Source organism: Salminus brasiliensis, chromosome 5 (genome assembly GCF_030463535.1).
Source record: "Salminus brasiliensis chromosome 5, fSalBra1.hap2, whole genome shotgun sequence".
Lineage (NCBI taxonomy): Eukaryota > Metazoa > Chordata > Actinopteri > Characiformes > Bryconidae > Salminus > Salminus brasiliensis.
Window position 1 is genome coordinate 12,401,007 of NC_132882.1, and position 16,104 is coordinate 12,417,110.

Here is a 16,104-nt window from a genome sequence, read left to right on the forward strand (position 1 = left end):
ATTTAGATTTCCCAAATTTCCCAAGTCCAAAGCTAGACTTGAGCATCAGTGCTAAAAGTACTGTGGGTTATTTATGTTAAATTATTTTAATGAATGAGCTCTGTTAAGGAGGCCTGTATGTCTGCAGTCAAGAAATAACTTTTATACATGAGCTTATCAAAATAACAACAATAACTGGTTACGTAGGCCAATACCTGTAGGATCCCCATGTTATAACTCATTAGCCCAACAAACAGCTTAGCTTTGACCTTTTATCCCCCCCCCCCCCCCAATTTCCAGAAATGAACATAGTAACTCGTTTTAAACCTTTAACACATTCTTATGAAAAATGCATTTCCGTGTTAACCATATGAATAGGAAAGTCCACCCGTGTCACTACTGAATGATATAACACCCTCCAGAATTATCACAAGATAAAGAGGAAAGTCTGTGTCTTTGTTGTTTATGAGTTTGGTCCACACTGACAAAACAGAGGACTCTTAAATATAATCAAATACAAACATTGGAATGGACTCCCTGCTTCACTAGGGTATAAATATGAGAAGACACACAGGCCAAATCTCATCATCAGCATAAGACAAACAAGACAAATCATATAATACTAGGTCAATACTAGGTCTATTAAAAGTACTTAACATGAAAAAAGTATTGGGACATCTGCTCATTCGTCGTTTCTTCTAAAATTAAGGTTTTTAAAAGAGATGATCCTGCTTTTCCTGGAGTAACTGTCTCTACTGTCCAGAGAAGGCTTTCTACTAGTTTATTTTCAGACATTTTTGTTAAATCTCTCATCTTTACCAAGGGTGCCAAATATTCTAAAGGACACTGTAGGACAAAAACATATAACAGGATCTAGGATCCAGGGCATGTCATGAAGAGAGATGCCTTGATGTGATGTTATCCTGGAACTTAAGTAAAAAAACAAGCTTGAGGGAATTCACATTTACATTACATTTACATTTATGGCATTTAACTGACGCTCTTATCCAGAGCGACTTACAAGGTTACTCGTATTACAGAAGTGGGCCAATGTAGTGTTAGGAGTCTTGCCCAAGGACTCTTATTGGTGTAGCGCAGCACAATCACCCAGACTGGGAATCGAACCCCAGTCTCTCACAGGGTATGGTAGCCCACAGGTAGTGGTGTTATCTGTTGCGCCACACCAACCACAACCACCAACCACAATTCACATGTGCTTGACCTCCATTCTGTCCTTTAACTAAGGATTTGGTAATAATATCTACAATTATAATAACTTAATATTAAGTAGGCACAGGATGCACATCTTAGCATTTGTGGGGGTGTTTAATCTTTGTCAAAGTCATTGTGCTTTTCTACTGGAATTTACTTTCATCTGTTTCACAAAAATAAAGTAACCAACACGTCTTGAAAACAACATAGAGAGCATACCCTTCAGTTTGTTTTAGAGAGAACTAAAAAAAGTTCTAATCCACACATTTTTGGTACGAATTAGATGCTCAGAAGACACTTCATTAGCCTCCATCATGAATGGCTAGTAGGTGTCTAGAGTAGTAAGTAATGACAGAGTATATGTAATTTAATAGGCTTATTATTCCATTATTGTTACATGTTTTAATTATTTAAAAGGGACAGAGTTTTAATTCCCTGCTTCTGTCATTTAAATTAATGTAGGTCATTTAAATTCAGATGCACTGCATCTCATGTTGTTACTAATACATATGCTCACTGTTTTGCAAAAATGTTTTGCGGTTATCCCCTGCTAACATCAAACCCCTAATAACGTGAATCTGACAGCTGTTTATATTTTGTGTCAAAATTTCATAATGAATGGGCCAATAGAAATGCTCCAAAAATATATATAATTTTACATCCATTGCAGTTTTTTCCTATTCCTGTTGCCATTTTGGAGTTTTTTGCGCAACAACATACACTCCATCAACAAAAGTATTGGGACACACCTCTTAATTCAGATGTTTCATTCAGTTCCATTGCCACATGTGTATAAAATCAAGCACCTAGCCGTACAGTCTGCCTTTACACACATTAGTGAAAGAGTGGGTGTTTCTAAAGAGCTCAATGAACTCCAGCAACTCCGCTGCTACAAGGCAATCTGAGAAATTCCCTTCCTCCAAGATATGGCACCTTCAACTGTGAAAGCCACGGAAAAAGCTACAGAGTGGGGGCGAGGGGGCTGAGGCTTATGGTGTATAAAATTCTCCACCACTCTGCTGATTCAATAACTGCAGAGCTCTAAACCTGCTGTTGGAGCTGCAAAGGGGGACCAACTCCATATTAATGCCTATGGAAGAGAGTAAGAATGGAATGTCCTAAGTGTAATTTTCAGGTGTCCCAATATTTTTGTCCATAGGGTGTATTTGTTAAACACAGTGTACACAGTGTACATTTCAAAATATTCCATGGTCTCAGAACAGGTCATTTATTAAAGAAACGCCTGAAAATAGTGTATAAAAAGCCACTCTAGTGAGCCAATTTAGGAGCACTTGGTGCCAAAGATGTGTGCATTACAACCTACATAACTGACTGTAAAGTAAAGTATATAAGCCTAATTTATAACAGCTATAAACCAGATATGCCAAATAAAGTGACTGCTGAGTGTACGTGCATAAATGGAATGTAATTTGCTGCAGTACAAACCCATTTTGTACAAACCCATCATTATTTTGTTTCCTAAGCAAAAGGGATGAGGAGCTGTGTTTGGACTCCTTGACTTCTAGCTGCACAGCCGTATTAAGCTTTCAAGTATAAACTATAAGGCAGAGTTAGCCAGCTTATAACTAATCACTACAATATTTAAATCTGGGTTAATTCATCTTTAGTTGGCATACACAAAAATGAACCAAACCCATGCAATACAACATGCACAGAATTGTTCATTAGGCTACATTAATGAGTAAACATGGCACGATTCTTACAATAAATCTACTCTTAATTCTTACTTAAGTAAATAACTTAATAAATAAGGTTGGCTAAAAATGATGATTTAAAATAACTCAGAAAAGGTTTTGACAAATTGTATATTGTCCATCATTTTGTCTTTGGTCCTTCTGGCCTGTCTCAAATAAAGTCTGTGAGAGTATCCTTAAAAAAAAACAAAAAACAAACATTGTGTGTGTGTGTGTGTGTGTGTGTGTGTGTGTGTGTGTGTGTGCGCACTGGGAATGTAATGATTTTGTTTTGTCCACAGACTTGTTCACAGGCTTTGTCCTCTACAATATCCTAGGCCATTAACATCAGAAGAACAGCTGTGTAAGAGTAATGTTGGACCTTTGTCTGAATACTAGAAACCAGTCGAATATTTGTAAATTGTGCTTGCTTCTGGTAGTCATGTAAAAAAGAAAAACTTGAAAACCTGTATTTTCTAACTTATTTAAACATCTGGACATTTGAGTTAAAGGGAATATCATTTAACAAATAGAACTAAAGAAATCTCTTCATTTCTAAAAAAATAATTTGTATTATTTTTTTTTTATTTCTTGTGAGGAAAAGTTAGGATACCCCCACATTCGTTACTACATTAGAACAACATTAGAACCAGATGCACCACATCACTACCGTTCACACTAGCAGGCGACAGAGTGACAAATGACCATGATTTGTAGTCCCATTGATGATCAAAACTTTCCTTTTTTCCACAATTTCCTACTGCCAATTAAGCTGTTGTTAATTAACCTTACATGAGGGTAAAGGCTTAACAAGTCTCCTCCAAAACAGACATTTAGTTTGGTTTGCTCTTGATTGTTGAAGTAGCATAATCCAAAGAGCTCAGAAAAAAGGCTGTAGATGCATAAAACAAATCTCAAAACAATTAGAAATCAGCCATTTCTCGGTCTGCAAAATAATTTAGTGAAGAACATTTAATAGCAATAGCCAACATGGACAAGTCAGGCTGTCCCAGCCTACCTACTGTTCCTTTAAAAAAAAAATTATATTGATTATATTGATCGTTTAAAACGTTAGATATTTTTAGTTTTATGTGTTCAGTCTTGTTCACCTCCATCTCTCAATAATGTACAAATGAGGATCAAATGTGCATGTTTAAATAGGTTTTCATGGGTGTTCAAGTTTTTCTACATGACAGTATGTGATATGTTAGTGGAAGTAAATGGTGCCAAAGCAAAATAGGGTGCTGCAATACAAAATAACAAGGGTATTTTAAATGTAAAAAAAAATTAAAACTGCATGCAGAGCACAAATACAAATACTGAGGTTTGTATACTTTCTGATTGCTCTGTATAATCACCACATATGTGCATGATTTCTGCATAAAACCTATTCTGTAACATTTTTTAAATGGTGTTTCAGAGAATCCACTGATGGTCTAACAACTATCAAAAAGAACCCAGCGACCAAACTCCAGAAGTTCTAGAGGTTACCGAATATTTAGCTGTTCCCTGAAGACAACATTCACAGTCTATGAGACGTACAATTCTTGGCCCCTCTTTCATCACTGAGAGATTAGGTGACTGCACCATCAAGCATATGGGCAATATTGCTATTCATAGAAGCCCAGCCTTCTTGAAGTGTTTGCTTTGTCCCAGCGGACTTGACTAGCAAGTATCAGGATCTGACACAGCAAATGATCCCTGTTTAACAGAATGCCCAGTGAGCGGTCTTGTATTTGCCCGTATGCATGTGTTGGCAAGTGGCTCACACCACCTCGTCAGACTCCAGGCCATACTCCTCGTACAGACTATCCAGGATAGCCAGCTGGTTCTCCATGGCAGGCAGGTAGATGGCCAGATCTCTGTGCATGCTCGTGGTAAAGCCCTCCTTCTGCTCATCACCCTCATGAGACACCAACGCTGCCATAAAGCCACTGTAGGAAGGAGCTGCCCTCAGAGCCAGCTGCAGGCCACACAAACAAAGCAGTCGGTATGCGATTTAAAGAAGCTTAGGTTAATCTATATACACACACACACACACACATACACATACACACACACACACACACACACACACACACACACTAATTGTAAAGACATTGTTTGTTTGTTTTACTTACAGCAAAGACTCCCCGTACAACCCATCCATGATACTGGCGGAGTGTCTTTCCATAGGCATTGTCTGGAAAAAGGGAAAACTGCGTTTCAGCAACTACATGGTTTTAAGGAGCTTAACTACTTTGCCATCATCGACTGGAGTCAGAGAAAGCACAATTGGCCGTGATTTCAACAGGTGAAATCCAGCACAGGTGTCTGTTAGCTGATCTCTTTCTCAAACGAGTCTGCATTGGTGGCAGATCGAAAAGAGGCAATGGCTGGCTTTGTATGTATTGGAGGAGATGTGTTAAGTACCTTACCCTACTAGTGACAGGAGCAACAAGTTACAATCGGGTGGGTTAATTGGCAGTACCAAATTGCGAGAAAAAGGGAACCTTCACCAAATAAATTAATATTATTCTTAAGGTGCCTCAAATGGTGCTTTGAGTGATGCCATAGAGTAACCACTTTTCCATGGTCCCATAAAGAGCCATGTGAGTAATGAAGATGTGAATAAAGAGAATAGAGTGTGAAGAACCTAAAGAATAATAATAATAAAAAAAAATTATATAAACAAAAATGGTTCTTTTAAGGCAGGGGTGTGCAATGGGCATCAGAGCCCACCAGAGTTCCATGATTCCCCTGCTTTAACAGACCTACAAAACCTGGCAAAAGAGACAAGTTACATCAGGTGGGCTTGAGCAGGAAAATAAAACTGTGCTGGAATCCGGCCCTCCAGGCCCAGAATTCCCCACCCTGTTCTAAGGCATCGCTCAAATCATCATTAATTACACCTTTATTTTTAAGACTGAAGCACATGAGTTGAAATTAAATGTTAGGTTTGATACAAACTGACAGGAATTTACTTTGCAGCAGAAATTTAAATCTAAAGAAATCATTATATGGTGCTTTTCCCTGACACTTAAAATGACACTATGAAACAACCTTAGTGGCAGTCATTCAACAGGAATGTGTGTTCATTTAATCATCTGGTCTTTTAGCTAGACTAAAGTACATAGAACTTAATATTGTAGAAATTGGAGTAGAAACAAGAGGGCAACTTAAGCAGTTGGATCGTTTGGCTATCGTTATAGATATCGTTAAGCTAAAAGAGGATCACCATAAATGGTTGTCCACCTTGGAGTTACCAAGTAGTTTCTGGCCCACAGATTCAGCAGCTGGGATTTCTAAGATTCAGAGGTCTAAAATATATAACCTGTGGGCTACCTGTAGGTTTTATACTGCTATCATCTTTGAAAAGATGAGGATTAATGCATTGGGTGATCAATCAAGGATTTTAGGATTTTGAGGATTTTAGTATATGACTAAGCTTTAAATGTTCTTAATTCACAACAATGCAGCATATATATATATTTTTTTTTTACATGTGCTCCTGACACTTACTCAGTGCTGCGTGGATGTCCTGCTCTCCAGTGTTCACCTCAGACAGAAACTCTTTGAGGAACTTCAGGCCTCGTTTGAGCCACAGCAGAGCTTCAGTAGCTGAGTTGCGCACCTGAGCCACCTCCATCTCCACTTCATGCAGAACGATGCTCTGAAGTGTGGGGAACACGCCGGGGTCTGACAGCAGCTTCTGTTGGACTTTCTAAGGGCAGAATTAAACATTGTTCTGGATTTCAAAGCTCCTCTGACGTTCAAAATGATGCTAAAATATTGGATTTTTCTTAATTTTGTGTGTGCTGTAGTAAAAACAACAAAAATCACATTATTAAAGATTGTCTTGTTGAAGGCATTGTTACATTTTGTCAGAAAGAAAACATGACATTATATAACAGGGAGGACTGATCACTTTTTTGTGAACAAGACCTTTAATAGAGTATCTAGACGGTGTAGAGACCACCTAGTGGCCATTAAAATAACTTGCTCAGATGATAATGTGCTCAATTCTCAACTGCACTGAAGTGACTAATATGTTTTTGAACTGCAAAAACAAGACCACTAGTTAAACTAGTAAACTAGTAAAGGGGGGGGGGGTTCTTCCACACTACCGTAATTAATGAAATGCATAATTTAGATTATACTTTATTGCACTTGCAATGGTCATTTTGATGCCCAACTATGCTCAGTCTAGAATAAGCACAGCATGGCCAGCATAACAGCACCACCTAGGGCAGTGTAGGGTGCAATGCCTTGACCAAGGGCACAAGTAGTCCCCAGCCCAGCCTGGAATTTAAACCTGGCGACTGCCTAGCTGCTGGCTTACCTTTCCTACCACTAGGCAATTAGCCACTGGCCACAATATATGGGCATTGTTTTTGGAATTAAGGATTCTTGTCCGTGAACATTTTTGGAATAAGTGACCTCTGAACTGACATAAGATTAAAATATATTTTTTTAGGCAGAAACATTGTTTCAATGGTAATTCTATGTGGACCATTTAACACTGCTGAAAACACTATAGACAAAAGTATTGGGACATCTGCTCATTCTTTCAAAATTAAAGGTATACAGTATACATTTAGGGTATAAGGATAAACAGTATCCTGCTTTTGGAACTGTCTTCACTGTCCAGGGAACACTTTCTACTAGATTTTGGAGCATTGCTGTGGGGATTTGATTGCATTAAGCAACAAGAGCCTTAGTGAGGTTAGGATGTTGGATAATCACCACCCCACCTCATGCCCAACTCCCCAACTCCTCCTTGAAGTATTGGATGGTGCACCACCCATCATTCCAGAGACCACAGTTCCTCTGCACCCCAGTTCAATGCTGGGGGGCTTTATACCTCTCTAGCCCACGCCTGGCATTAGGCATGGTACCCTTATGTTCACGTTTATCTGCTCCACAAAATCATTTTTCCTTGATAATACTTCTCTAAAGGGATTAGACAAGCTGTGTGTGTATTTTCAATAGATTTAACTTAAAATAGCTGAATGCATTCATTATGAGGGGTGTCCACAAACATATAGTGAATATAGTGGCCCTGTAAGGGCCTTTAGGGTTGCAAGTTATTCTTCAAACTCAGTTTGACACATAACAGGGTTTTTCAACTTTCACATTTGTGGCAACTTCATAGCACTTAAATGAGTATTAGGCAGTACCTAAGATGTCTAGGGTTAATTATTTTAATTAACATAAAAAAAAAACCTCATATGCAAAATAGACTGCTATTATTCCTTTTACAGAAGATCCTAGATTAATGGTGAAAAAGCTTGAAAATTACATGTAATCAAAAATCAAATGAGAAGATCTTCCATGATCCTCCAAATCGATCTAACTGGTTGTGATTTTTCATCATCGTATTAAATTTAGTTTAGAACAGAAGTGTTTTTTTTTTTTGAGTCACTCATAGATGTTGCCACTTACCTTAATGTTCCCCACAAAATCTATTTTAACTGGAGCGAAGACAGTTGGTCCCAGCTTGTCTGAGAAGAAAAAGCCTGCATCATTTTTTTCTGTTGAGTATTTACAACATCAAAGGCCTACATATATAAAGCTGTGTACTGGCTGATGAAGTGTCCCACAGGCGAGGAATTGGCCCATTCACAGCAACGCAACAGGTCATGGCAAGCAGAAAAAGTCCATAGTGCTTCTGATTGAATGTGGGCACTTTGTTTAAATCAGTGGTTCTCAATTTTGTTCCTGGAGTGCCACGGTGCTTCACAGTTTAGTATTTTCTCTGTTCCAATGCCTAGTTCAACTCAGCGCAAGATTGGTAAAAAGCCAGCGAGTTGGATCAGGTGCACTGGGAGCACAGCAAAATACTGAAATGTGCAGAGAAGTGTTACTCCAGGGCCTGGGCTGAGAAGCACTGACTACACTCTTAAAAATAAAGGTGCTTCAGTGGGTTCTTTGAGCAATAGAGCAGATCTTTGTGCACTTTATCCAAATGTGCTGTTTCTATGACCAATATATATATCTTGATATATCGCTAAAAGAACCACTTAAAGCACCTTCATTTTTATGAGTCTAGAACTGATTAAGAGCAGAACTCTACTGGGTCTTTACTTAGCACCAGCCTATGGCCATCCAGCAGTGAGAGTGCCTTTAGCTTTTTGTATATTTGGCTCTGTCCTTATACCAGCAATAACATTGTCTATTCCTACTGATCAGACCATGTTTAGTGCATGAAAGAAAAAAAAGCATGCATGATCGATCCCCCAGCCAACAAAGACAGCGAAGCACAAATAGCAATGACTGTGAAGTGGAGACGAAGCAAACAATCAGAAGGAAAAGAATACAGCTGCCAGACCACGAAGAAAAACATGTTCAGGGTGAAGACGAGAAAGCAATGGAATCGCTGTAGATCGGGAGACTGCCTTTAAATGGTAAGAAAACGGGATTGATGTAGAGAGTGAAAGGAGAAAACATCCTACCTAATACTGGCACTATAGCATAGCAAGAGTCCAAAAAGGCCTGTGTGGGGATACCACTGTCGTCCTCCAGTCTTATATCACTAAATCTACAAAAGGAAAAACCACAGACATTCAGAAAAGGACAGCGCATTAGTGCACACTTCAACTTGACAGACGTTTATTTGATGAACACAAACACCCAAGACAACAAAAAAAAGAATACAGCTGAAGCAAAGTCATGTAACTCAAGCAAACTTAGGAAACAGAAAAACAGAAGAACATGCAGCCCTTTCTGATCTGCGTCACAAATCTAAACAACGTCTAAAATCAGCACCAAAGACTGGATTTGTTAGTTATGAGTGATTCACTTATGAATAAGTAACTTTTGGACAGTTTATTGATGTCCTGCACTCCACTTTGCCTTTGAGTGCAAAATTCACCAAGGTAATATTTCACAGTATACATTAAATAAAATATTGCTCAAGACTCACTCTTACTACTGTGAGAGAATGATGGTGTAAGAAGTTATTGACAATTTCATTATTGCACAAGGGAAATGATAAGAGCAGTAGTGTAACAAAAAAGTCTCTACAAACCCATTATCACAGGCAGGGCCTCGTTTTCAGTGTAATGTGAGAGAAAACACACTCACGTGAATACCTGATCATTCACAAGCTATCCTCCAAATATTAAACTCTGTGTAAGTGTTGCATTGAAGTGCTGAAAGACTGCCAAAGTTATTTTAAGACCGATCACCTTCATACCTCATCAATTAGAATAGTTCAATCTACATAACGTGATCAGCAGTACAGCAAAGGGATACCAAATGACTACCGTTGTGAAACAAACACTTCAATAACAAACAAATACTCAATCTCAGTAAAGTGAATGAATTTTACTTCTTACTACATGAAAACATGTGCTACATGAAATGCTCCAAAATTTGGTCTTGAATCTCTATATTCATTTGTTACGACCGAGTACATGTCTCATCTCTAGCTCATAGCGGTAGATGTTCCTCATACCTGTGGCTCATACTACTGAAGAATGTTTCCACCTGATCTTCTTCTTCCTTGTTACCATGTGACTCGAGCTCAGCTTCTTCTGGAACAACTTCTTTTTGATCGTTGGCCAGCTGCTCCTGGCTCTGTCTGGAGCTAGGAAGGACTTCTTCCAGGGCATGATCTACTTCTTCTGGACATGTGTCAGCTCTTGCCTCCTCTCTGAGATGCTCACCCTCAGGAGCACTCTGCAGGGTAGAGTGAGTATCATCCTGGACCTCCGGTAGGTCCCTGTTCTCCTCCTCTGCTATACTGCTGTCTGTTACACATACTGAATACAAGGAGAAAGACAGGGTTAGAAACTGAATAAAAGGAAGAGGACTAAATGGACTAAAAACACCAGTAAAGACAATAGAACAATAAAGAATATAAGATCAAATTAATTTAAAAGTTGTTCTTTTTGGACACATGCAGGTGCTCTGCGTTTCAGAGTTATAGGTGACTATGAAGGGGTATTCATATGACCCAAGTACAACTAAATACCTGTAAAACAAGTATGATTTACAGAAAGGCAGGCATCTGTCAAACTACGTACACACACAATCCAAGACATATGATCTTACAATCAATCACATGATCCTTACACTCTCATGTCTAACAGTTAAAGACGTTCTTATGGTAGAAAGCTCTGTTGGTTTTAACAAAACATGACTTTTCATTGAAACCAAAAAGTTAAATTATAGATTAATCTGCCCACAGAACGTTCTTCCAATAGGCTTCTGGTTTATCCATGTGGTCCTGGGCAAACTTCAGATGGGCAGCAATGTTCTTTTTGGAGAGTAGTGGTTTCCTCCTTGATATCGTGCCATTCACACTGCTCTTTAATGTTTGCCTGATGGTAGAGACTCTTCAACATTGACACTGTTCAATTCTGTGTGTTCTTAAATGATACTTGAACTTACAGAAATATTATTCGTCATGCTCTTGGGAGTTATTTTTGCTGGACAATCACTCCGTAGGAGAGTAACAGTGGTGCTGAATTTGTTCTACCTTTGTATATCATATTTCTCAGGAATCTCCTTTTGTGAAGTAAAGACCAGACTTTGATAGGGAAAGCCTGCTAAACTCATATAGTAAACTCAATCATTCATATAGTGAACTTGAAAACATATTTTAATATTGTCAAAAATGTAATTATCAAGATTAACATTCATGCGTCTACCTGTGGGTATGTTATCTGGGGGAGGAGAAGGGGGTCCTCGTTGTGATCCACTCTCCACACCCTCATGTGCTGATGGTCTAGATGAGCTGTTTACCAAGCCCTTCTGCCTGCAAAATACATACAATATATGTTCTTTCTGTACACCGGAAAGCCCAGATACAATACAAACAGTTACACACAAAAGGATAGACATAATACATGTCAGTCAGCATACCTTTCCTCTGAATGGTGACTTGTTTGATTAAGAGGTTTGATCTGCAAGTCCAAAAAAAAAGAAAAAAAAAGAGGTCATTATAATTCACATCAGCAGCAAATGTTGAAACTAAGAGGACTGTGAGGTGGATATTACATGCAGCATATAACTTTTTTTATTAATAGAATTTAAATGGTGCAATTTATCCACACCTTTTGAGGTTTCACAGCAGCGACAGGGGGTGACCCTGGTGGGCTGTGGCCGAGCAGCTCAGGGCTGAAGGTTCGGCTGGCAAGCTGCATGCACTCCTCCAGAGTCTTCAGAAAGGTGGTGCATGTCGACTTCACCAGAGTTCCCGAATCATTCCCTGTCTGAGCCCCACACAGAACACTTGTCACAGTAGCCTACTCCAGTGTACACAGCAGTTCACTAAATGTACACTTCCACAGACAAGCTTAAATTCCAGATCACTGGAGGATCAAGGGTGGTTTTAAGCTTTCACACTCAACGTATTTGGCTCTCAGGACAATCAGACCGTGGTCAAGTGTAAAAGTGGTGTTTCCTCAACTTACCTCTGCAGAGCCAGTTTCCTCTTCACCCAGAGGATTCTCCTTGATTTTGTTGACTTGCTCGAGAAGGAGGTCACAGTATAGCCTCAACTCACACATCTTTGTTTTCAGTGCTTCTGTATTCTCTTGGAGCTCTGAGCAGACACAGACAGGACACAACAACACCTATCTTACACTGTTGCAACAACAGATACGACTAATCAGGAACTGACTAATCATAGCTTTGCCATTTTCATTCGCCTAAAATACGTAATCTCAACTTACGGTTAAGATCATGCAGGAGAAAACACAGGAGGTTTATCTCTTACCCTTCTCTCTCTTGGTCCGATTGTCTGTCAGGCAGGCTTTTGCTGTTCCTAAAGCCACCAGCCATTTCTGTCTCTCTGCTGCATTGATTGCCCTGAGGTAGAAGTACTGCTCTCCTGGTATGGTCAAATCAACTCTTGTGACATCTGATGGGTGCACTGTAAAGAGTTTAAGAGTTTAAATAAGCAGAAGCTGGTGCTTGTCAGAAAATGACGTTGGGTGCAATAAAAGATAATATAAGTTAATAGTAAACTCTGGACATCACATTACACAACACAAAACAATGAAAAAGTTTACATGTAGTAGGTGGGAAGCCTAACCTTGATCAAAAAAGGCCAATCACTGAAGACAAAACCAACTCTCAATTTCCACTGCAAAACTTCATTAGCCTCTTTATATTACCTTGTATTTCGCACACAGAGATCTTGATGCTGCCCTTGCATCCTTTCCAAGCGTCTTCTTGAGAATCATAGTATGAAAGGGTGCCTCCAGCTAATACAAACCAGCGAGGCTGCCACCCTAGAGAGGGAAGACGAAGGTCAGTGATATTCTCCAATGTAATAAACAGATAACTCTGAGAATCACAGCTTCATTGACAGAGTATCTGATTATGTATTTATATTTAGCTGAGTTTTACTGTTATCACTGCAGCTTTGTAATGGAATGAATCAGACTGTCATCAGACATCATGACAGGTCAATGTCAGATCAGGTTAGTTTCATGTGACCAGTTCAGTGAGCCAGAGTGACTCTCTGTTTATTTAGAAAATACCCTTAGCTAAATTCTATAGACTAGGATCCAAAAGAAACCTTAGACACTACTAAATACAGAAGTCAGTATGGAGACCATACAATACTCAGCACTACACTTCGCCCAAGTACTCTTGGAAGAGGGAGGGGGTCTTCAGTCTGCGTTTGAAGACGGTGAGCGAATCTGCCATTCGGACACCCAGGGGAAGTTCGTTTCACCACTTTGGTGCAAGGCCAGAAAAAATCTTGGATGCTCGTCTTTCCTACATCTTAAGGGATGGCGGGTCAAGCCGAGCCGTAATTGATTAATTAATTGATTGATTGATACTAACAGTTAAGGGGTTCCGATACTGATTACTGTGATGGTTTACTACAGTTTCACAACACATGTATCATTTACATTTGTGGCATTCAGATGACGCTCTTATCCAGAGCGACTTACAAGGTTACTCGTATTACAGAGGAGGACCAATGTAGTATTAAGAGTCTTGCCCAAGGACTCTTATTGGTGTAGTGCAGCATAGTCACCCAGACTGGGAATCGAACCCCAGTCTCCCACGTGGTGAGGTAGCTCACTAGCAGGTAGTGGTGTTATCTGTTGCACCACACCAACTTAAAACTGCATTATTATACAAGCCCGACGGCTTGGCTTGGCTTGTCTAGCCAAGGATTTAAACCTCTGGTCTGCAATGGGGAAGATGGGTGATATTACCCACGGCACTGATAAGTTTGATAAGGTGGGAGTAGTAGTGTCATCACTACTAGTGCTAGTGGTATCAAACAGTGAGTACAAGGAAATTCCTCATACTACACTGCTGTTCACTGTACACTTACAAGACCCATGACCCGGGTTTTGTAAGCGGACAGTCTGTTTTCTGCACAGGTATCAAGGCAGAAAAATATTTAGAAAAATGTAGACACTTCCACTGTTGGCTCAATTACAATACATTAATTTATAATAAAAAAAAATATTATATATATTATATAATATTATATATATATAATATAATAATAATTAAAATATATACATTTTTTTTGGAGGAAAAAAAAAAGAGAAAATATTTGTAGAGACTTCCACTGTTGGCTCAATTACAATACATTAATTTATAATAAAAAAAATAATATATATAATATAATAATAATTAAAATATATACATTTTTTTGGAGGAAAAAAAAAAGAGAAAATATTTGTAGAGACTTCCACTGTTGGTTCAATTACAATACATTAATTTATATAATATAAAATAATATATATAATATAATAATAATTAAAATATATACATTTTTTTTGGAGGAAAAAAAAAAGAGAAAATATTTGTAGAGACTTCCACTGTTGCCTCAATTACAATACATTAATTTATATAATATAAAATAATATATATAATATAATAATAATTAAAATATATACATTTTTTTGGAGAAAAAAAAGAGAAAATATTTGTAGAGACTTCCACTGTTGGCTCAATTACAATACATTAATTTATAATAAAAAAAATAATATATATAATATAATAATAATTAAAATATATACATTTTTTTTGGAGAAAAAAAAAAAGAGAAAATATTTGTAGAGACTTCCACTGTTGGCTCAATTACAATACATTAATTTATATAATATAAAATAATATATATAATATAATAATAATTAAAATATATACATTTTTTTTGGAGAAAAAAAAAGAGAAAATATTTGTAGAGACTTCCACTGTTGCCTCAATTACAATACATTAATTTATATAATATAAAATAATATATATAATATAATAATAATTAAAATATATACATTTTTTTGGAGAAAAAAAAGAGAAAATATTTGTAGAGACTTCCACTGTTGCCTCAATTACAATACATTAATTTATATAATATAAAATAATATATATAATATAATAATAATTAAAATATATACATTTTTTTTGGGTTTGTTTGCAATGTACCACGATAACGATATAATATCGTCACACCGTCCAACCTCTCCAGCAAGCCAAGTATCCAGCTAACGTCGCTGTTCCACCCCATACCATCATTAAATCCCCTCTGTAGAGAAGTTTGCTAACGAGTTAGACAGCCAGCTGTAGGAGTCCAGCGAGCAGTACACATTTTATAACCCCTACATCTCCTCAACACCCTGAACACCGGCGTATTCAGCTATGTGAATCGGCTTAACGCGTAAATAACCTAGTGCTAGGATAGCTAGGATAGCTGGTGGGATAGCTACAATAAGAGCTACAAGAGCTTCAACAGCCACAGGCTTAGCAGCAGAGAGGCGCTGATAAAGCCGAGCCTGGACTCCTTTCCTAAATCTGTTCAAGTACGTTGGCCTTTGGGGCGGATGAACTGACCCAGTCTAGAAACACTCGTGCTACCAGCTAAGTTCTCTGACATTTGGGCTTCAGTAGTTAAACCAGAACTACGTAACGTTCGCTAGCAAACTCACCGCTTATATAATTGGTCCATTTATAAAGAACTCCCTCCATGGCAGCGCTTCTAAAGGCAGCACATTTTCCAAAAGCTGCCCAGCATTTAACAGACACTTGTAAAATCGCGAAATCCGCAGGTTTGCACTGTGCTGGAGCTCATCGGTGACTTCAGACTACGGACAGACGCAGCGCACACACTGTACGAGAATACCGATCCATGTGACCTGGCGGGGCTCAGCCCGTGTGGGTGACGTCACACGGATGTTTCGTTCTGGCATGCTTCATTCTGATTGGGAGCCGTCGGTTCGCGTGGGCGTGGCTACGCCGACAGCGCTCCAATGGGAACGCT

At 38.5% G+C, this 16,104-nt stretch overlaps 1 protein-coding gene across 1 annotated transcript; it reads right to left on the bottom strand.

The window, feature by feature from the left end:
• Positions 1 to 3,121: 3,121 nt before the first annotated feature.
• Positions 3,122 to 15,956, bottom strand: plekha8 (pleckstrin homology domain containing, family A (phosphoinositide binding specific) member 8). Its single transcript, XM_072679396.1, has 13 exons — positions 15,773 to 15,956; positions 12,992 to 13,108; positions 12,592 to 12,747; positions 12,287 to 12,417; positions 11,927 to 12,085; positions 11,736 to 11,776; positions 11,522 to 11,628; positions 10,324 to 10,630; positions 9,320 to 9,405; positions 8,310 to 8,368; positions 6,387 to 6,588; positions 5,006 to 5,067; positions 3,122 to 4,848 (listed from the first exon to the last, which is right to left on the bottom strand). The coding sequence occupies exons 1-13, from the start codon at positions 15,810 to 15,812 to the stop codon at positions 4,651 to 4,653; spliced, it is 1,665 nt and encodes a 554-aa protein (XP_072535497.1). The 5' UTR covers positions 15,813 to 15,956; the 3' UTR covers positions 3,122 to 4,650.
• Positions 15,957 to 16,104: the final 148 nt, after the last annotated feature.